The sequence below is a fragment of the Bombina bombina genome, chromosome 3 (genome assembly GCF_027579735.1).
Source record: "Bombina bombina isolate aBomBom1 chromosome 3, aBomBom1.pri, whole genome shotgun sequence".
Classification (NCBI taxonomy): Eukaryota; Metazoa; Chordata; class Amphibia; order Anura; family Bombinatoridae; genus Bombina; species Bombina bombina.
The window spans coordinates 538,069,859-538,093,414 of NC_069501.1; the positions used below are offsets into that span (position 1 = coordinate 538,069,859).

Below are 23,556 nucleotides of genomic sequence, written 5' to 3' on the forward strand. Positions count from 1 at the left end.
TGTATTGCTTGTTATTACAACCATTGCAGTTGGTAGAGACAGTTTATTCTAAGGAGACTTCTTTAGACATAGTAAAATAGTGTCTCCTATAGGTAATAGATAATATAAAAAAAACTAAACAATCCTTTTGTTAAAAAATAACAAAAGTGATTTATACTTGATACCTTTAATATGGATACTATTGCATGCTTTCAGGCACTTAGGCTGGATCTACATTTTTTTTCCCACAATTCTAGTCCTCTAAAGAACCCTAAAAGGCCACATTGCAGTTGACGCTGTTACAACAATTGAGCAACTGAACAGTCCTAGATAGGAAATTCTTAAAGGGCTTAAAGGGATATAAAGCACTCGGTTTCATTGTTGTAATTACAAAAAAAGCAAGAAGCACTTTTCTTTCATACAGGTAGTGAGAGTCCATGATCCATTACTCCTGGGAATTACTCTTCCTTTACACTAGGGGGAGGCAAAGATTCCCAAACCCCAAGATATCTATAAACCCCCTCCCACCTTACTGGTAATCAGCCTTGTCTTTGACTCTGCTGAAGGAAGGTGAAGAATGAAGGTGCTTCTGATGCTCTGCTGTAAGAGGGGTTCTCAGATTGATTTGAAGCCCATTTCCCCTCAGGGAGCTGCTGTTAGACAGAGGGATGAATTGGGAGTTTGGAGTAGTGGCACAATACTACCCTATGGGAGTCACATGCCTTCAATAGGTGTTGCGGGGACCTCCTTCTTTTGGGTTATTGGTATACTCATATTCCATATCCTCTGCTATTTTTCAGTAGTGGTTTAGCTATCTACTGGATCCTGTTTAGAAGATGTCCAGTAGCAAGGTGCCTATAGGTAAGTACATATTTTTATTTGGGGCACACATTTTTGGGCTATATAGTTTGTGCTGTCTTGCACTCTATAGCATTGGGACAGTATTTAAAAAGTATTTAATATGTATTTGTTTTTGCATAAATTTGTTTGGGAGCATATTCTTTTTGCCCGGTTTTTGCGCACAACTCTCAGTGACTTTGTGCACGCCACTTAGTCTGTGCTTGTCAATCTGCCAGGCTTTTGCTAGTCGTAAGAGTACACGTTGGTGCCTTTTTATAAGCGAATTCATCTGATCACTTTCCTTACCATGTGAAATGTGTTTATTGTAAACTTGCTGATGTGTTGCCTCCAGCTTAGCTGTGTAAGCCTTGTTTAAACATTCGTATGCATTCAAATAAGACTTATGATGTCCTTGCTTCTAAGGGCTCGATTTATCAAGCATCAGCGGACATATGCAAAGGCACCCCCCTGCCCGTGCACAGCCAATCAACCGTGGGCAGGAGCTGTCAATTTCCACGGTCTGACGAGACTGGGGAGCTTGAAATTCTCCACCTCAAGAATAGGAAGCAGCGGTCTGATGACCACTGCTTGATAAATACTGATTTCAGGTTCTCTTTTGAGAACCTGCAGTCGAAGAGCAGGAGAAGGCTTTATAAATTGAGCCCTAAAAGTATCTTTCCTCCTATTGTTTGTTTTACAAAGATAAGTTCTACTGATTTTTCTCCAGGTTTCAAGTATTTTGTACGCTCCTCTGTATCTGAAATGCTGGCAACTATGCCTCCTTCAAGCAAGCATAAAAGGTCAGTTCATGATTGTCTTTTACTAGCTTTAAGTCTGTATTACAGAAAGTATAGGATCTTGGTTCAGGTGATTCAACCTTTAAAGTTGAGATATTTTCTTTCTAATGGTGGTGAAAGACCACAATTCATTTATTCATTACTGTTGGGAATTCATCGCCTGGCGAACAGGAGAAAGCAAAGACACCCTACAGAAAAAGCTTAAAGGGACACTGAACCAATTTTTTTTTTCATGATTCAGATAGAGCATGCAATTTTAAGCATCTTTCTAATTTACTCCTATTATCAATTTTTCTTCGTTCTCTTGCTATCTTTATTTGAAAAAGTAGGCATCTAAGCTATTTTTTTGGTTCCGTACTCTGGACAGCACTTGCTTATTGGTGGGTGAATTTATCAACCAATCAGCAAGAACAACCCAGGTTGTTCACCAAAAATGGGCCAGCATCTAAACTTATATTCTTGCATTTCAAATAAAGATACCAAGAGAATGAAGAAAATTTGATAATAAGAGTAAATTAGAAAGTTGCTTAAAATTGCATGCTCTATCTGAATCACGAAAGAAAAAAAAATTGGGTTCAGTGTGCCTTTAAATATCTCTCCTACTTCCTATTCCCTCCCAGTATTTCTTTGCCTCATTCATAGGATCAGGTAAAGATAGAGGTGTTCATAATTTTATTTTATTTGATTCTTTTTTTCCCTCATGAGGTAAAACCCGGAAGTATCGTCGCATTGGGGTTTTCGAGGAATTGGAGTTTTCGACAGAACAAGGGCAAAGAGGAAAATTAGCTGTGAGTTTAAAGGGACAGTAAACGCTCAGAATAATGTTATTTATTTCTGCACACAGTGCGGAATTATATAACATTATTTTAGCAGTAACTTCAAAAATTAAAAGTATTTCCAGATTTTTTAATCTAAAGTTGGACTCTGCTCCAGGATCTACTGAGCAGGTCTTGGATATCCAAAGCGCTTCATGGGCTTGCTGACTAGTCACAGCACGTCCGGTCGTGCTATTTAACTAAATGTAGCTTGCTCCTGCTACTAGACCAGATCCTGGAGTCCAACTTTACACTTAAAAATCTGGAAATACTTAAAATTTTTGAAGTTAACGCTAATATAATGTTATATAATTCTGCACTGTGTGTGTAGAATTATATAACATTATTCTGAACTTTTACTGTCCCTTTTAACGGCTTCTGTTTATCTTTTGCATCGTTTCTGAAGTTTGTATAGAGCAACCCCCTAAACTAATTTAGTGTTCATAACATATTTTACTGTTTTACGTATTTACTAGTAACCCACATTATTAGCTGTGCTTAAAACTAGTTTTATGAGTTAAAGTGAATGTAAATTTTGATGATAAAGTGCCCGGTTTTTGGGCACTTTAATCAAAATTTACATTTTACTTGTGTTGTGAAAATACTTACCTTTTTAATCTTGACAGTGGCTCCAGCTTCCCCCGGTCGTCGCAAGCCTCTTCCTATGTCAGAAATGACGGATCGGTCATCCTCTAATCACGGCTTCCCCCCCGGGGGAATCTGTCTGATTCAACGCTGTTATTGGAGGAAGCCGGATTCCTCATTTTCAACCCAGAAAGTGGCTTTGCAACAGGCGGAGGAAGCAATGCAGGGGCTGTCAAGATTAAAAGGTAAGTATTTTCACAACACGAGTGAGATGTAAATTTTGATGAATTAAAGTGCCCCTGTTTTTAAACGAATTGTTAAAAACAGGGCACTTTATCATCAAAATTTACATTCACTTTAAAGGGAATTTATTTAAAGTTGTTTCTTTTGCATGATGTACCGAGTCCACGGTTTCATCCTTACTTGTGGGATATTATCCTTCCTAACAGGAAGTGGCAAAGAGAGCACCCACAGCAGAGCTGTCTATATAGCTCCCCCCTTAGCTCCACCCCCCAGTCATCCTCTTTGCCGGCTCTAAGCAGGAAGGGTAAAGTGAAAGAGGTGTTAAACTGTTTTTATTTTATCTTCAATCAAGAGTTTATTTTTAAATGGTACCTGTGTTGTAATATTTACTATCAGGCAGGAGATAGATGAAGATTTCTGCCTGGAGGATGATGATCTTAGCATTTGTAACTAAGGTCTACTGCTGTTCCCACAGAAGCTGAGGAGTACAGGAAAACTTCAGTGTGAGGAACGGTTTCTTGCTATACAGCAATGAGGTATTTTCAGTCATTTTTTCTGCAGAGACTGTGATAACTCAGAAAGGCTGACAGTATCCCCATTAGGGGAAGGGTAAGCAGTAATCCTAGTTTATAAGGGGTATTACTAGATTGCATAAAGGGCTAAACTTATGGGCACTCAGTTTGTATGATATATTAGGCAAACGTTTGTGTGTTCTGGAAGTACTGTTTTTATTTCCTTTGGGACATCTGTTTTTGAGGGTACACTTGGCTTATTTTGGGTTTTTATAACCCACATGGCTTAAAAATCGTTTGGTAGATTTGTGTGTAGGCCCCAGCAACATCGAGCGAGAGGGGCGGGGCCTATTTTCGCGCCTCAGTTGCGCAGTTGTTTTACATAGACAAGCAGCAAGCTACAACAGGAGGGTCCTGGTGCACTTCTAAGGGCCTAATCGAAGCTTTATTCCCACATTATCGATCCTTGAGGGCAGGTAGGTGCCACAGCAGAGCTGTGGCAGGGTGCTGACAAGGGTTTTACCGGTTTTTGAACACTTTTCAATCCGGTTTTCACATTTGAGGGTTAATTGCCTTAATACTTGTGGTGCGATCTTACTAAAGCTTGATGTGTATACTGTAAAAATTTCGGAACATTTGGGGTAATTTTAAGCAGTTTTGCAGTTTGTGTATGCCTTTTTTTTCTCTTAAAGGCACAGTACTGTTTTTGAAAATTGTGTTTTTTTCATTAAATAAAGTGTTTTCCAAGCTTGCTTGTCTCATTACTAGCCTGTTCAACATGTCTGACATTGAGGGAACTCATTGTTCAATTTGTTTAGAAGCCATTGTGGAACCCCCTCTTAGAATGTGTCCCACTTGTACTGATATGTCTATAACTTGCAGACAGCATATGTTGAGTTTGGCAATGGATGATTCTCAGACAGAAGGAAATCAGGTTTTGCCATCTAGTTCTCCCCAAGTGTCACAACCAGTAACGCCCGCACAAGCGACGCCAAGTACCTCTAGTGCGTCTAATTCTTTCACCTTGCAAGATATGGCCTCAGTTATGAATACTACCCTCACAGAGGTTTTATCTAAACTGCCAGGGTTGCAAGGGAAGCGCAGTAGCTCTGAGTTAAGAACAAACGTTCAGCTTTCTGACGCTTTAGTAGCCGTATCCGATATTCCCTCACAATGTTCAGAGGTAGGGATGAGGGATTTGCTATCTGAGGGTGAGATTTCTGATTCAGGAAAAATGTTCCCTCAGACAGATTCATATATGACGGCATTTAAATTTAAGCTGGAACACCTCCGCTTATTGCTCAGGGAGGTTTTAGCGACTGATTGTAACCCTATTGTAGTTCCAGAGAAATTGTGTAAAATGAACAAATATTTAGAGGTTCCTGTTTACACTGATGTTTTTCCGGTCCCTAAGAGGATTTTGGACATTGTTAGTAAGGAGTGGGATAGACCAGGTATTCCGTTCGCTCCCCCTCCTGTTTTTAAGAAAATGTTTCCCATATCTGACACCATGCGGGACTCATGGCAGACGGTCCCTAAGGTGGAGGTAGCTATTTCTACTTTGGCTAAGGATACAACTATACCTATTGAGGACAGTTGTGCTTTCAAAGATCCTATGGCTAAAAAAATTAGAGGGTCTCCTAAAGAAAATTTTTGTTCATCAGGGTTTTCTTCTCCAGCCTATAGCGTGCATTGTTCCTGTAACCACTGCAGCTGCCTTTTGGTTTAAGGCTCTGGAAGAGGCTCTTCAGGTGGAGACCCCATTAGATGACATTCTGGATAGAATTAGGGCTCTTAAGCTAGCTAATTCTTTAATTACAGACGCTGCTTTTCATCTGGCTAAAATAGCGGCAAAGAATTCAGGTTTTGCCATTTTAGGGCGTAGAGCGTTATGGCTTAAGTCCTGGTCTGCTGATGTTTCATCAAAATCTAAGCTGTTGACCATCCCTTTCAAAGGTAAGACCCTATTCTGGCCTGAATTAAAAGAGATCATTTCTGATATCACTGGAGGGAAGGGTCATGCCCTCCCTCAGTATAAGTCAAATAAGACGAGGACCAAGCAAAATAATTTTCGTTCCTTTCAAAACTTCAAAGGTGGTCCCGTTTCATCTTCCCCTGCTGCGAACCAAGAGGGAAACTTTGCTCAATCCAGGCCAGTCTGGAGACCTAACCAGGCTTGGAACAAGGGTAAACAGGCCAAGAAGCCTGCTGCTGCCACCAAGACAGCATGAAGGGGGGCAGACTCTCTCTCTTTGCTCAGGCCTGGGCAAGAGACGTTCAGGATTCCTGGACAGTAGAAATCGTAACCCAGGGATATCTTCTAGATGTCAAGGATTCTCCTCCAAGGGGGAGGTTCCATCTTTCTCAATTGTCTTAAACCCGACAAAAAGAGAGGCGTTCTTACGCTGTGTAGAAGACCTTTTTACCATGGGAGTGATCTGCCCAGTTCCGAAAGCAGAACAGGGGCAGGGGTTCTACTCCAATCTGTTTGTGGTTCCCAAAAAAGAGGGAACTTTCAGACCAATTCTAGATCTCAAGATCCTAAACCAATTCCTAAGAGTCCCATCTTTCAAGATGGAGACCATTCGGAATATTTTACCAATGATCCAGGAGGGTCAATATATGACCACCGTGGACTTAAAGGATACGTATCTACACATTCCTATCCACAAAGATCATCACCAATTCCTCAGGTTTGCCTTTCTGGACAAGCATTACCAGTTTGTGGCTCTTCCCTTCGGGTTGGCCACGACGCCACAAATCTTCAGAGGTGCTAGGGTCCCTTCTGACAGTCCTAAGGCCACGGGGCATAGCAGTGGCGCCTTATCTAGACGACATTCTAATTCAAGCGTCGACTTTCCAACTAGCCAAGTCTCACACGGACTTGGTGTTGGCCTTTCTAAGATCTCACGGGTGGAAGGTGAACGTAAAAGAGTTCTCTTTCCCCTCTCACAAGAGTTTCATTTCTAGGGACTCTGATAGACTCGGTGGACATGAAAATATTTCTGACGGAGGTCAGGAAATCAAAGATTTTGTCCACCTGTCAAGCGCTTCATTCCATTCCTCTCCTCGGCCGTCAGTGGCTCAGTGTATGGAGGTAATCGGTCTAATGGTAGCGGTAATGGACATAGTTCCGTTTGCTCGCTTGCATCTCAGACCACTGCAACTATGCACGCTCATTCAGTGGAATGGGGATTATGCGGATTTATCTCCTCAGATAAATCTGGATCAAGAGACCAGAGACTCTCTTCTTTGGTGGTTGTCACAGGATCATCTGTCCCAGGGAATGTTTCCGCAGGCCAGAATGGGTTATAGTGACGACAGACGCCAGCCTACTGGGCTGGGGTGCAGTCTGGAATTCCCTGAAAGCACAGGGTTTGTGGACTCAGGAGGAGGCCCTCCTACCGATAAATATTCTGGAATTAAGAGCGATATTCAATGCTCTTCAGGCGTGGCCTCAGCTGGCTTCGGCCGGATTCATCAGATTTCAGTCGGACAACATCACGACTGTGGCTTATATCAATCATCAGGGGGGAACAAAGAGTTCCTTAGCAATGATAGAAGTTTCAAGAATAATCCGATGGGCAGAGGCTCACTCTTGCCATCTGTCAACGATCTATATCCCAGGAGTAGAGAACTGGGAGGCAGATTTTCTAAGTCGTCAGACTTTTCATCCGGGGGAGTGGGAACTCCATCCGGAGGTGTTTGCTCAACTGGTTCAGCTATGGGGCACACCAGAATTGGATCTGATGGCGTCTCGTCAGAACGCCAAACTTCCTCTTTACAGATCCAGGTCAAGGGATCCTCAGGCAGTACTGATAGATGCTCTAGCAGTACCCTGGTCGTTCAACCTGGCTTATGTGTTTCCACCTTTCCCTCTCCTTCCGCGTCTGATTGCCAGAATCAGGAGAGAGCTTCGGTGACTTTGATAGCGCCTGCGTGGCCACGCAGGACTTGGTATGCAGACCTGGTGGACATGTCATCTCTGCCACTGAGACAGGACCTTTTGATTCATGGTCCATTCAAGGATTCAAATCTAATTTCTCTGCAACTGACTGCTTGAAGATTGAACGCTTGATTCTATCAAGGCGGGGTTTCTCTGAGTCGGTCATAGATACCTTGATTCAGGCTCGAAAGCCTGTTACCAGGAAAATCTATCATAAGATATGGCGTAAATATCTTTTTTGGTGCAAATTCAAAGGCTACTCCTGGAGAAAAATCGGGATTCCTAGGATTTTGTCTTTTCTCCAAGAGGGATTGGAGAAAGCATTGTCAGCTAGTTCCCTAATAGGACGGATATCTGCTCTGTCCGGTTGCACAAGCGTCTGGCAGATGTCCCAGACGTTCGGGCCTTTTGTCCGACTTTAGCTAGAATTAAGCCTGTGTTTAAACCCGTTGCTCCGCCATGGAGTCTAAATTTAGTTCTTAAAGTTTTTCAGGGGGTTCCGTTTGAACCCATTAATTCCATAGATATTAAGCTTCTATCTTGGAAAGTTTTGTTCCTAGTTGCTATCTCTTCAGCTCGAAGAGTTTCTGAACTATCTGCATTACAATATGACTCGCCTTATCTTGTTTTCCATGCTGATAAGGTGGTTTTGCGTACCAAGCCTGGGTTCCTACCTAAGGTTGTTACTAACAGGAATATCAATCAGGAAATTGTTGTTCCTTCTCTGTGTCCTAATCCTTCTTCTAAGAAGGAACGTCTGTTGCACAACTTGGACGTGGTTCGTGCTTTGAAATTTTATTTGCAGGCAACCAAAGATTTTCGTCAAACATCTTCTTTGTTGTCTATTCTGGAAAGCGTAGGGGTCAAAAGTCTATGGCTACTTCTCTTTCCTTTTGGCTGAAAAGCATCATCAGTTTGGCTTATGAGACTGCTGGACAGCAGCCTCCTGAAAGGATTACAGCTCATTCTATTAGAGCGGTAGCTTCCACATGGGCTTTTACAAATGATGCTTCTGTTGAACAGATTTGTAAGGCTGCGACTTGGTCTTCGCTCCATACCTTTTCAAAATTTTACAAATTTGATACTTTTGCTTCTTCAGAGGCTATTTTTGGGAGAAAGGTTTTGCAAGCAGTGGTGCCTTCCGTTTAGGTTCCTGTCTTGTCCCTCCCTTCATCCGTGTCCTAAAGCTTTGGTATTGGTATCCCACAAGTAAGGATGAAACCGTGGACTCGGTACATCATGCAAAAGAAAACAAAATTTATGCTTACCTGATAAATTTCTTTCTTTTGCGATGTACCGAGTCCACGGCCCACCCTGTCTATTCAAGACAGATAGTATTTTTTATTAAAAACTTCAGTCACCTCTGCACCTTATAGTTTCTCCTTTTTTCTTCCTTGGCCTTCGGTCGAATGACTGGGGGGTGGAGTTAAGGGGGGAGCTATATAGACAGCTCTGCTGTGGGTGCTCTCTTTGCCACTTCCTGTTAGGAAGGATAATATCCCACAAGTAAGGATGAAATTGTGGACTCGGTACACCGCAAAAGAAAGAAATTTATCAGGTAAGCATAAATTTTGTTTTTTATGCTTTTACTTTGTACAGTGTTATGTACAAACTACATACAGAGATAGCTCCAGCAGGAGGGCTGTCAGTAAACACACTAGTTAGGGAATGAGGTAGAAACTCTCTCTCTTTAAGTAGTGTGTAGGATGATTGTCTCCATATGCAGTAAAAATACTGCATGTTTCTTCCCCATTTTTAACTCTTTAGAAGCAAAACAAATAATGCATGTCAATTGCAAACTTTAAATTAGCCCAATTTTTGTGTGTGTGTGTATACTGGCCCTTTATGGGTATTTGTCTATAGCTCATTATATGGAACAGTTTCTTCCTAACCTTTTTTTGTGGTTCTTAGTGTGAATTATGTATTGCTCTCATTAAGGTACAGTTCTACTGTATATCTCAGCTGCTGTTCAATTCCTGTGTTATGGTCCTGGCCTGTATTGCAGTCTTTCTCTATACTGCAGTGTCTATTTAAAGGGATAGTAAACCCCAAAATTTTCTTTTATGATTCAGATAGAACATACATTTTTAACAACTTTCCAATTTAATTCTACTATCAAATTTTCTTCAATCTCTTATCCATTGCTGAAGGGACAACATTGCACTACTGACAGAAAGCTGAAAATATCTATTTAGCCAATCGCAAGAGACAAATGTGTGCAGGCACCAATTAGCAGCAGCTCCCACTAGTGTATGATGTGTGTAGTATATTAAGAGAACAAAGCACATTTGAAAAATAGAAGTGAATTTAAAAGGGTCTTAAAATGAAATGCTCTATCTGAATCATGCAAGTTTAATTTTGACTTTCCTATCCCTTTAAGTTCTGTATTGCAGTCATTCTCTATACTGCAGTGACTGTTTGAATTCTGTATTGCAGCTCTGCGGTATTTATCAGTCACTGTTTACTCTTTGTGTACAGTTATACTGTATGCCATGGTAGCTGTTTAATACCTGCTTTATAGTTTCAGATGTACTTCCTTGCAACAGTTTACAGCCGGTATTGCAGATTATTGTATATTCCCTTCACTGCATATATCCAATATTGTAGGTCTACAGTATCCAGCAGTATCTGTTTGCATTCTGTGTACAGTTTAGTTTTATTCCTACATTAAAGTAATGTGAAATTGTTCCCAGTACAATTATTAGTTAGCAGGAGGGAAATTTTATCCACTTTGGCCTTTTTTTCGGTTCATGAAAACCTTAACACAATTTGAATTTTTTTCCGTTTTCAAGTCAGGTCTTGATTGTTTGTTTATTTTTAAAGGACCAGTAAGCACAGTAGATTTGCTTAATCAACAAATACAAGATAACAAGACAATGCAATAGCACTTAGTATGAACTTCAAATGAGTAGTCAATTTTTTTTTTCTGACAATTTTTTTTAATTTTTTCACATGCTCAGTAGGAGCTGGTGACTCAAAAAGTTTAAGTATAAAAAGACTGTGCACATTTTTATTAATGGAAGTTAATTGGAAAGTTGTTGAAAATTGCATGCTCTATCTGAATAATTAAAGTTTTAAATTTTGACTTGAGTGTCCCTTTAAGTACCTTTCTTTTCAAAGGTCTTAATTTCCCTTTGTTTAGCTGCTTGGAGATGGATCAATTAATTTTCTCTCACAAAAGTCTAAGATCCATAAACAAGGATATAAAAATACATGATATTTGGAGAATTCAACATCCAGATAGTAAAATATATACATGTGAGTCCAAATCATTTAGATCTTTATCTAGGATTGACTGCTTTCTAGTCTCAGACTTTATATTAACATTTGAAATAAGATCAGAAATTAATATCATTATTTCTGACCACGCTATTATTGCTATGGAAATTAAAAACAAATCTGATCCCGAACATCCATCTAATTTCTTTTCCCCAAATTTTTTAATAAATAATATACAATTTCAAAATTGGATGGTCCAGAAGTGGAGAGAATGTAAAAAATACAACCAGGCGTACTTAGAAAGAAAAAAAATATTCTTGGAAACAGGTAAAGCTTATCTCAGAGGAGATATCAAAGCATATATGATAAAACAAAAGAAGAAAAATAGAGCTCAGGAACTCCAACTGGCAAACCAGGTCAGAAATACATACACAAAATATATAACCTTACCAAACAGAACAAATTGGGATAATTATGTAGCAACAAGACAAGAAAGAGGATCTTTATTTGGTACAAAAAAAATAATATGGAAGAGCTAAAATAAGTACAAAGTATAAAGGACAGGTGGGCAAATCTGCCAAATATCTAGCTAACTTAGAGAAAACTAGGAACAAAATCTAATATTATCGAGAAGATTATAGAAAGAAATAATAGCTATACAGACCTTACTACTATTAAGAAAGCGATTCTGGATTATTTTAAGAGAATTTATACATCAAAAGAAGTAGATAATATAGCTAAAATACAATTTTGGAATAAGATCTATACACCAAAAGTTTCTGCAGACCTTTTAGAAGAGTTAAATAAGCCCATATCCATAAAAGAAATTGCCGAATTTATTGACAGAGCTAAACTTAATAAAGTGCTGGGCCCGGGCCAAAGCCATCAGAGTTTTTTAAATTATTCTATAATGAATTCAAAATATCTAATATTTTTGGTTTTAACAAGTATTTTACAGAAGATTATATGATCTCAAAGATATTTACCACCTCATTGATTACACTAATATTAAAAAAGGATAAAGATCCAACAGATATGGCCTCATATAGACCTATTTCGCTACTAAATGTAGACTACAAGATACTCACTTCTATTGTGGTGAATAGATTCAAAAAAATGTCTCAATGAGATTATACAAGAAAATCAAACTGGGTTTATGCTAGGTAGATCATCCACTAAAATACTAGAAAAGTAGCCTTCTAGATTATTTTTGGAATGATTTTCATAAAAAAAAGATAATAAGGTAAACTTTGCTATTTTAACAGTAGATGCAGAAAAGGCGTTTGATTCGGTGATATGGGACCACTTATATTCTTCACTTTATAATTTTGGTTTTGCAGGTAATGTTTTTTTCTTTTGTTAAAGCAATCTATAATCACCCGGCGTCATCCATTATAGTAGACGGCAGCCGGACCACGAATATAACTTTAAACAAAGGAACGAGACAAGGGTGCCCACTCTCTCCTTCTCTTTAATGTTGAGCTAGAACCTTTGGCAATCCTGTTTAGACAAGAATTAAGGGGAATTAAACTGGGCAGCAAAGAATTAATACTTTCTCTGTATGCAGACGACCTTTTGCTATTTCTTAAAAATACTAGAAGTAGTATTCCTTTATGTCTACAAATATTTGATTTATTCGGTTCAATTTCTGGTTATAGAATTAATTGCTCGAAAACAGAGATCTTATGGGTACACAGACAGAAAGATAGCTACTATGATTACCCCTTTAAAGAAGTAGAATCTATAAGATATCTTGGGATTATATTTCATAAAAAAACGAATAATTGGTATAGACTTAATTTTACAATTTTTTTTTTTTTCCAGAAGCTATAGTTAGACGTGGCAGGTATTTCGTACATCTCTCTCAGCAAAGATCATGCTCATTGAAATAGTATTACTACCTCAGTTACTACATAACATACAAAACCTACCACTCTTTATTCATAATAAGGATATTAAAATGTTTTACAAAGCATGCGCTACTTTTATATGGAGTGGGAAAAGGCACCTATTATCTATCTTTAAATTATCACAATTTACGGTATTTGGTGGATTTGCCTTTCCTGACATCAAGTGTTACATTGCTGCGTCACATTGGTACGTCACGCAATTGATTGGTGTATCAAAGAAAATTATTTAATGTTCTGTGAACTTTAAGAAGCTTTAATTTCACCTTTTTCACTTAGTGCAGTATTGCATTGCCCGAGTAAGCAACTACCAACAAATATACAGAATAGGATTACTGTACGGAATACGGTTATTGCATGGCAATCTTTATGTAAGATATTAGATCTAAACTTTCAAATAACACCCTTTCTTACAATTACTGTTAATCCAAAATTTCTTCCAGGGGTATCCTCACAGGTTTTCAGAACTTGGGCACAGAATGGACTGGTTTTTGTAACACAATTATTAGATAGTAATAAACAAATTAAATATTTTAAGGCCCTATCTTGAGATTTTAACATTCCAAATAGTTCCTTTTTTGCATATATGCAACTCAGGCATTTTTTTACACAATAATGAAGAAGTTACTCAAAGGTTAGCTGGGTTAGGAGAATTGGGAAACTATATTAAAATATACCAACATAATAAAAGGGTAAAGACTTCCTAGGGATAGCCCACCTTAAATGGATAAAAGCTTTCCCTGAACTAAAAATATTAGAAGTAAAATGTAGTATTAGGTGGACAAAAGAAGCGTTAATTTCCAATAGTTGGAAGGAAACGCATATTAAATTATTGAACGATACCTATGTCACACCAGAAAGACTATCTAGATGGAAACAAAACGACAGTAGATGTTACAGACGCAACGCCTTGAAAGAAGATATCATCCATTGCATGTGGCAATGCCCAAAAATTAATCAATTTTGGAAAAGAATCTGTTACTGGCTGAATAAAAAATTGGAACTAAGAATTACGATCCATTCACAGGACATATTTTTTTTATATATGTCTTCCAAAAGACGAGAAGCTAATTTAATTAATACTATAATTATGATAGGACGTATCTTAATTCTAAAGAATTGGAAAAATAGAAAAGCTCCTACTTTTACTATGTTTATAAATTTATTACATACGCAGTTCAGCTTTACAACATTCAAAAACACACAGATTGCAGATTTCTTTACAAAATGGCTTAGTTATTCTCTCATTCCCAGTAACAACTCAACATATGCTTACACTCCAACTACATAACTCTGAACACTTTCAGTATTTAGCCCTTAGAGAAATCTTCCCAGCAACTTGGGCTTTTGGTTAATTCCTGCAACCTTAGAGAAATAGAGTGGTGACAGCCTCGCAGGAAGGAGGGGGACATAGCTCGAATTTATATTCTCTCTCTTTTTTTTTTTTTTCTCTTTCCTTGGTTTTTGTTTGTGGTGTTATGACTATTTTTGTTTTCCTTTACATAGGTTAAAATTTAAAATCCCAATCGTGCATAATCTGTTTAGAATTTTCAGCAGACTTAGGGCTAGATTTATCAAAGCTGAGGCGTACAGGGGCACGTATACGCGCCCCTGTATTCCTCAGCTCGCCTGTGGCGGGGCGAAATTACCCGCAGGTAATCAACATTGCACACTAGCGCAATTTTGCGCTTGCGTGCAATCCCGCCTCCTGCCCGCGCACAGCCAATCACGTGCGGGCAGGAGCTGTCAATCTCCTCGGTCGGACTCGACCGCGGAGATTGAATTTCGCCACCTTAGAGGTGGCGAAGAGCTTAGGGAAGCAGCGGTCTGGTGACCACTGCTTGATAAATTACGGCGAGCAAGTTCTTGTGAGAACTTGCAGCCGTAGGGGCTTGATAAATCGAGACCTTAGAAAGAGATCATGTCATAATAATCAGGGGAAAATAGACTACTAAAGGTTCTGCCTTCACTAAAGGAGGCTTAAGTATTTGTATTCTCTATAAATTATAATTTTGGTATTTTCAGTAGACTTAGAAAGAGATCATGTGAGAATAGCTATATGAAAATAAATTATTAAAGGTTGCGCCATAATAGGAGGCATAATTATTTGTAATCCCTTTAAACTATTTTCTTTGTTTCTCTTTTGGTGACTTTTTTTTTTCTTCTGCTCTGCGCGGCGGTCTAAAAATCAAGCTGTAAAATGTTATGCATTGTTGGATTTAAATAAATATTAAAAAACTTAAAATAAATTTAGTTTTCTCTCTGAGTAGTTTTCTCTGACTTATTAGATTTGTAGGCCAGTTTACTAGATATATTTTTCCACAAGTTGCGGTGGGTTTATCCTTCTTGATGTTCGTTTCAAGATTTTTACATCATTTCTTTCTTTCCCTTGGAATTTAATCTTAATTCTGGGATTTCACAGTCTATTTTCTTTTAATTTATATACCTTCTTGATATCCTGGACAGCTTTGTCTTTATTAACTCTCTTTTGCCTAGGTGTATCCAGGACATTGAGGGTTTTTTCATTATTTTCGGATTGAATTCTTCAAAAAGCAGGTTGTTGCATACTCTGCAGTCCGGGCGTTAATGTTTTTATTCTACAGACTATCATAGTCTTTTGGTTCAGAAAGCAAATTTTGTTTCTTTAACTTCATGGACGAAGAGTTTTCTTCACAGTTTGCTTTATGCCGGAATAGTAACTGATTTTATGTATCCAATTAATGGACTTATTCTAGGTCTGTTTCTTGCGTTTTCAGGGATGAGGGTTCAGTGGAACACATTTGCAAGGTTTGCAATTTGATGTGCTGCTCAGTTGGGACAGTTTTTCACAGGACGATTCTTTAGACTGTAGTTTCTGGTAAATAGGTGCCTGCCTTCTTTTTCTTTTGTCCCACTCATTTTTTGTGGACTTCACAGCTTGGGTATTTGTTCCCAACAGTAACGAATGAATTGTGGACTCTCACCACCATTAGTAAGAAAGCACAATTTATTCTTACCTGATGATAAATTCCTTTCTTTCTTGGTAGTAAGAGTCCACGAACCTTCCCAAATTTTCTTAGTGGTGGTAGTTTTAGTTTGCACCTCTTTACCCTACTCATCTTTCTTATTTCTTCCTCCTATCTTGGCTATACAAAATACTGGGAGGGAACAGGAAGTAGGAGATATATTAAAGCTTTTCTGTAGGGTGTCTTTGCCTCCTCCTGTGGCCAGGTGATTAATTCCCAACAGTAATTAATGAATCGTTTTATGTACCTTGGTTTTTTTTTTAGATCCTAAGGTATCTGAGAACAAGTCTGTTAACATTTGAATTTTATTTTTAAACCACTGCTAAGTCAGATTTTTTTTTTTCCTATCCTTTTTTTTTTTTTTTTTTTTTTTTTTTTTTAAGGATTGATCTAAGCCTGGCGGCTCTTTTAATCCTTCAGCTAGGTATAAGAAAATGTATTCCATCTTCTAATATTGAGTTCCTTAGGTGCATGGGGCTATATCTTCTTTGGCTGGGTGTACTTACTTTACTTTGGAAGATAGTTCTTCTTTTGAGGATCCTATGGAATCTTTTCATAGAAGAGCTTTTCAGTAAGCAGGTTTGCTTTTTAAGCCAGCAGTTAGTGTTGCTTGTGTGGCTGTGGCTTCTTCTGTTTGGTTTAAGAGCAGTTTTCAGATGATTCTGCTAGTGTAGATTTCTAAACCTTTGAATTTATTGACATAATTAAGATTATTCTAATTGTATTTCATTAGCATTCTAAAAGGGCTTTGTAGTTTAAAGGGATACTGTACCCAAATTTTTTCTTTTGTGATTCAGATAGAGCATGACATTTTAAGCAACTTTCTAATTTACTCCTATTATCAAATTTTCTTCATTCTCTTGGTATCTTTATTTGAAATGCAAGAAAGTAAGTTTAGATGCTGGCCCATTTTTGGTGATCAACCTGGGTTGTTCTTGCTGATTGGTGGATAAACATCCACCAATAAAAAAGTGCTGTCCAGAGTTCTGAATAAAAAAAATCTTAGAGGTCTTCAATTTAAAATAAAGATAGCAAGAGAACGAAGAAAAATTGATAATAGGAATAAATTAGAAAGTGGCTTAAAATTGCATGCTCTATCTGAATCATGAAAGAAAAAAATTGGGTTCAGTGTCCCTTTAAGTCCTGGTCTGCTGCTAGGTTTTCTAAATCCAGAAAAGATGTTGTTTGGTTCTGAGTTAAATTTTCTGTGACAGGAGGCAGGGCCGGTGCTAGGATTTTTGGCCACACAGATGAGGATACATTTTGCTGCCCCCCCATTACATACCATCCCATTGCTAGTTAAAGGGATATGAAACCCACATTTTTTTTTTCTATCAAGATTCAGATAGAGCATGACATTTTAAGCAACTTTTTAATTAACTCCTATTATACATTTTTCTTTGTTCTCTTGGTATCTGTATTTAAAAAGCAGGAATGTAAGCTTAGGAGCTGGCCCATTTTTGGTTCAGAACCTGGCTAGCGCTTGCTGATTGGTGGCTAGATTCAAATAAACAGTGGTAGTTTAGCATAGCAAATCAGACAGTGGTTCTGCTCCATAACAAATAACAGTGGTAGTGCATTACACCTTAATCTAATTGATTATTACTGTCAGTGACAATGAATGAGGGGGCAAAGTGTGAGTGACACAGCACAGCAGTCTGATTGAAATAGATCATAGATATAGCTACCGTCCCAGGTGGACTTACCTCTCTCAATATTGATAATTTTCTCCCTCAGTGCATGACCATGTGTGTTGTGTGTGTATATGCATGTATATTGTTGTGTGTGTTTGTGCATGCATATATATATACATATGTGTGTGTGTGCATAAGTGTGTGTATGTATGAGTGTCTGCATGTTGTGTTTCTATATGCATGTGTATGAGTGTGTGTTAAGTGTATGCACAAGGGTGCATGTGTGGGTGGTGTGTGTGTATGTATATGTGTGTGTGTGTATATATATATATATATATATATATATATATATATATATATATATATATATATATATATATATATATATATATATATATATATATATATGTATATATATATATATATATATATATATATATATATATATATGTGTGTGTGTATGTGTATGTATATATATATATATATATGTATGTGTATATATATATATATATATATATATATATATATATATATATATGTATATATATATATGTATGTATATATATATATATATATATATAATTTTCTCCAACATTGGTGTGTCCGGTCCACGGCGTCATCCATTACTTGTGGGATATTCTCCTCCCCTACAGGGAAAGGCAAGGAGAGCACACAGCAGAGCTGTCCATATAGCTCCCCCTCTAGCTCCGCCCCCCAGTCATTCTCCTTGCCGCTCTGAACAAGAACGTTTTTTATTGATCTGGCATGTTTTAGACACCTAAATCTAGTCAGGAAGGCCCCTTCACTCTAGTGTGCTGAGGGAGGAAGCCTCATTTTGGTGCTTCAGCTGTGCAGTTGATTTCAAGGCAGTGCATGCAGTTTTCATGTGAGAGGGTCCTGTGACTCAGAAAGTGACTCCAGAAGGCTTATTTCTGTGGATGATTGACCCCTAAGGAAGGTAAAATGCTGCAGCAATACTGTAGCAGGGATTGTAGTGTATAAAAACGGTTAAATACAACAATTAGCTCTGGTTTGCTTGTTTTAAGAGCTAGAGTCTCCATATTTGCTGTGCAATACTTTCTAAGCATTAAGACACTGGGGTCCAAATTTCATAAAAATCGGATATTGCCTTCATAGTTTTTTGAACATTCAGAAATAAAGTGTGTAATGTTATTATTTAAAGAGACAGTAACGTTTTTGTTTAAAATCGTTTTTATTGCATTGTTTGCCTGCCTAAATCTGTTTAACATGTCTATGCCATCAGATAACCTATGTTCTGTGTGTGTAGAGACAAATGTGTTCCCCCTTTGAGTGTTTGTGATAATTGTGCCATAGCGTCCAAACAAAATAAGGACAGCTCTGTTACATTTCATAATGTTGCCCAAGATAATTTATCTAATGAAGGTAGTGAGGATAATTCTACATCCTCTCCTTCTGTGTCTACACCAGCTTTGCCCGCGCAGGCGACACCTAGCGCGCCAGTGCTTATTTCTATGCAATTAACAGCAGTAGTGGATAATTCTATAGCAAATCTTTTATCCAAACTGCCAGCATTTCAGAGAAAGCGTGATTGTTCAGTTTTAAATACAGATAAAAAAAGGATGAACAATCAGACGCTGACGATGCCTTATCTATTTTACCCTCACATCAATCGGAATTGGCTGTGAGGGAAGGGCTGTCTGAGGGTGAAATTTCAGACTCAGGAAAAATTTCTCAACAGGCAGAACCTGATATAGTAGCATTTAAATTTAAGCTAGAACATCTCCGCGCTTTGCTTAAGGAGGTATTAGCTACTCTGGATGACTGTGATTCTGTAGTAGTACCAGAGAAGTTGTGCAAATTGGACAAATTTTTAGAGGTCCCAGTGCACGAAGACGCTTTCCAATACCCAAGAGGGTAGCGAGCATAGTGGATAAGGAGTGGGAGAAGCCAGGTGTACCCTTTGCCCCACCTCCTATATTTAAGAAAATGTTTCCCATAGTAGACCCTAGAAGGGACGCATGGCAGACGGTCCCGAAGGTTGAGGGAGCTGTTTCAACACTAGCGAAGCGCACAACTATTCCTATAGAGGACAGCTGCGCTTTCAAAGATCCTATGGATAAAAATTGGAAGGATTGCTTAAAAAAGATTTTTGTTCAACAAGGGTTCATCCTTCAACCAGCTACGTGTGTTATTACTGTCACTTCAGCGGCGTCCTTTTGGTTCGAGGAACTAGAAAGGTCGCTCCAGAAAGAGACTTCCTATGAAGAAGTCATGGACCGAATTCACGCATTAAAGTTAGCTAATTCCTTTATATTGGATGCCGCTTTTCAAATAACGAAATTGGCGGCGAAAAACTCTGGTTTTGCTATAGTAGCGCGGAGGGCGCTTTGGCTAAAATCCTGGTCGGCAGATGTGTCGTCCAAGACTAAGTTACTTAATATTCCTTTCAAGGGTAAGACCCTTTTTGGGCCGGAATTGAAGGAAATTATTTCAGACATCACTGGGGGTAAGGGCCATGCCCTCCCACAGGATAGGCCTTTTAAGGCTAAGAACAAGTCTAATTTTCGTTCCTTTCACAATTTCAGGAACGGACCGGCTAATAACTCCTCTGCCGCTAGACAAGAAGGTAACGCGGCCCAGCCCAAACCCGCTTGGAAGCCCATGCAAGGCTGGAACAAGGGTAAACAGACCAAGAAACCTGCTGCTGCTACCAAGACAGCATGAAGGGGTAGCCCCCGATCCGGGACCGGATCTGGTAGGGGGCAGACTATCTCTCTTCGCTCAGGCTTGGGCAAGAGATGTTCCGGATCCCTGGGTACTAGAAATAGTCTCCAAGGGATACCTGCTAGAGTTCAAGGGACTTCCTCCAAAGGGAAGATTCCACCTGTCTCACTTATCTTCAGACCAGATAAAGAAACAGGCATTCTTACATTGTGTAAGAGACCTATCAAAGATGGGAGTGATAAACCCAGTCCCCTCCGGGGAACAAGGTCTAGGTTTTTACTCAAACCTGTTTGTGGTTCCCAAAAAAGAGGGAACTTTCAGGCCAATCCTGGATTTAAAGATATTAAACAATTTCCTCAGAGTTCCATCCTTCACGTGGCTCTTCCATTCGGTTTAGCCACCGCTCCCAGAATTTTCTCAAAGGTGCTAGGGTCCCTTCTAGCGGTCCTAAGGCCGAGGGGCATCGCTGTAGCACCTTATCTAGACGACATCCTAATCCAAGCGTCATTTCTTTCCAAAGCGAGGGCCACACAGACATTGTGTTGGCTTTTCTCAGATCTCACGGGTGGAAGGTGAACATAGAAAAGAGTTCACTGTCACCGTCCACAAGGGTTCCGTTTCTGGGAACAATAATAGATTCTATGGAAATGAAGATCTTCCTGACAGAAGTCAGAAAGTTAAAGCTTCTAAACGCTTGTCAAGTTCTTCATTCTATTCCTTAACCCTCCATAGCTCGGTGCATGGAAGTAATAGGACTAATGGTCGCAGCAATGGACGTGGTTCCTTTTGCTCGAATTCATCTAAGACCATTACAGCTGTGCATGCTCAATCAGTGGAATGGGGACTATACAGACTTGTCTCCCCAAATTCAAGTAGACCAGGTAACCAGGGACTCACTTCTCTGGTGGTTGACCCAGGATCACCTGTCTCAGGGAATGAGTTTCCGCAGACCGGAGTGGGTCATTGTCACGACCGACGCCAGCCTCTCGGGAAGAGTCGCTTCTCCCGATAAACATTTTGGAACTAAGAGCAATATTCAATGCGCTCCTGGCTTGACCTCAGCTAGCGAAAGCCAGGTTCATAAGATTTCAGTCGGACAACATAACGACTGTTGCGTACATCAATCATCAGGGGGGAACAAAGAGTTCCCTAGCGATGAAGGAAGTAACCAAGATCATCCAATGGGCAGAGAATCACTCCTGCCATCTATCTGCTATTCACATCCCAGGAGTAGACAACTGGGAGGCGGACTATTTGAGTCGTCAGACTTTCCATCCGGGGGAGTGGGAACTCCACCCGGAGGTCTTTGCTCAGTTAACCCAATTATGGGGCATTCCAGACATGGATCTAATGGCGTCCCGTCAGAACTTCAAGATTCCTTGTTACGGGTCCAGATCCAGGGATCCCAAGGCGATTCTAGTGGATGCATTAGTGGCGCCTTGGTCGTTCAACCTAGTGTATGTGTTTCCACCGTTTCCTCTCCTTCCCAGGCTCATAGCCAGGATCAAACAGGAAAAGGCCTCGGTGATTCTGATAGCTCCTGCGTGGCCGCGCAGGACTTGGTATGCAGACCTGGTGAATATGTCATCGGCTCCACCATGGAAGCTACCTTTGAGACAGGATCTTCTAGTACAAGGTCCATTCGAACATCCAAATCTAGTTTCTCTGCAGCTGACTGCTTGGAAATTGAACGCTTGATTTTATCCAAACGTGGGTTTTCGAATTCTGTGACAGATACTCTGGTCCAAGCCAGAAAACCTGTGACTAGAAAGATTTACCATAAAATATGGCGTAAATATATCTGTTGGTGTGAATCCAAGGGATTCTCCTGGAGTAAAATAAAAATTCCAAGGATTCTCTCCTTTCTCCAAGAAGGTTTGGATAAAGGGTTGTCCGCTAGTTCTCTAAAGGGACAGATTTCTGCTTTATCTGTCTTGTTACACAAACGACTGGCAGCTGTGCCAGATGTACAAGCTTTTGTTCAGGCTTTGGTTAGAATCAAGCCTGTTTACAGAACCATGACTCCTCCTTGGAGTCTAAATTTAGTTCTTTCAGTTCTTCAAGGGGTTCCGTTTGAACCTTTACATTCCATAAATATTAAGTTATTATCTTGGAAAGTACTGTTTTTGGGTGCTATTTCTTCTGCTAGAAGAGTTTCTGAATTATCTGCTTTGCAGTGTAATCCACCCTATCTGGTTTTCCATTCAGATAAGGTTGTTTTGCGTACTAAGCCTGGTTTTCTTCCAAAAGTTGTTTCCAACAAGAATATTAACCAGGAAATAGTTGTTCCTTCTCTGTGTCCGAAACCAGTTTCAAAGAAGGAACGTTTATTACACAATTTAGATGTTGTTCGTGCTTTAAAGTTCTATTTAGAAGCAACAAAAGATTTTAGACAAACCTCATCTTTGTTTTTTTGTCGTTTACTCTGGTAAGAGGAGAGATCAAAAAGCTACTGCTACCTCTCTCTCTTTCTGGCTAAAAAGCATTATCCGATTGGCCTATGAGACTGCCGGACGACAGCCTCCTGACCGAATCACAGCTCACTCTACTAGGGCTGTGGCTTCCACATGGGCCTACAAGAACGAGGCTTCTGTTGATCAGATATGTAAGGCAGCGACTTGGTATTCTCTGCACACTTTTGCCAAATTCTACAAATTTGATACTTATGCTTCTTCGGAGGCTATTTTTGGGAGAAAGGTTTTGCAAGCCGTGGTGCCTTCCATTTAGGTAACCTGATTTGCTCCCTCCCTTCATCCGTGTCCTAAAGCTTTGGTATTGGTTCCCACAAGTAATGGATGACGCCGTGGACCGGACACACCAATGTTGGAGAAAACAGAATTTATGCTTACCTGATAAATTACTTTCTCCAACCGTGTGTCCGGTCCACGGCCCGCCCTGGTTTTCCTAATCAGGTTGAAATTTTTTTTGTCTTTATACACTACAGTCACCACGGCACCCTATAGTTTCTCCTTTTTCTCCTAACCGTCGGTCGAATGACTGGGGGGCGGAGCTAGAGGGGGAGCTATATGGACAGCTCTGCTGTGTGCTCTCCTTGCCTTTCCCTGTAGGGGAGGAGAATATCCCACAAGTAATGGATGACGCCGTGGACCGGACACACCGTTGGAGAAAGTAATTTATCAGGTAAGCATAAATTCTGTTATGTATATGTTTGTGTGTATGTATAAGGGTGCTGTGTGTATACATGTGCATATATGTGTGTATATGTTGTCAGGGTTTTTTCCCTGTTTTGTTTGCCATGTGCTGCTGGCACCCATTTTACTCCTCTTGCTGACTATGGTGCATTGTGGGGGATGCTGTGCATTTCCTGCACTTCCTTTTATGGCCAGACTGGTGTGCATCATCTGTGT

At 39.5% G+C, this 23,556-nt stretch overlaps 1 protein-coding gene across 1 annotated transcript in view; it reads left to right on the forward strand.

The window, feature by feature from the left end:
* The first annotated feature begins 815 nt into the window (after positions 1-815).
* LOC128652423 (protein argonaute-3) overlaps positions 816-23,556 on the forward strand; it is a 382,994-nt gene continuing 360,253 nt past the window's right edge. The window contains exons 1-2 of the mRNA XM_053705360.1: positions 816-840; positions 1,547-1,619. Of these exons, the coding sequence (XP_053561335.1) occupies positions 816-840; positions 1,547-1,619 (98 nt within the window). The remainder of the gene's footprint in view (positions 841-1,546; positions 1,620-23,556) is intronic.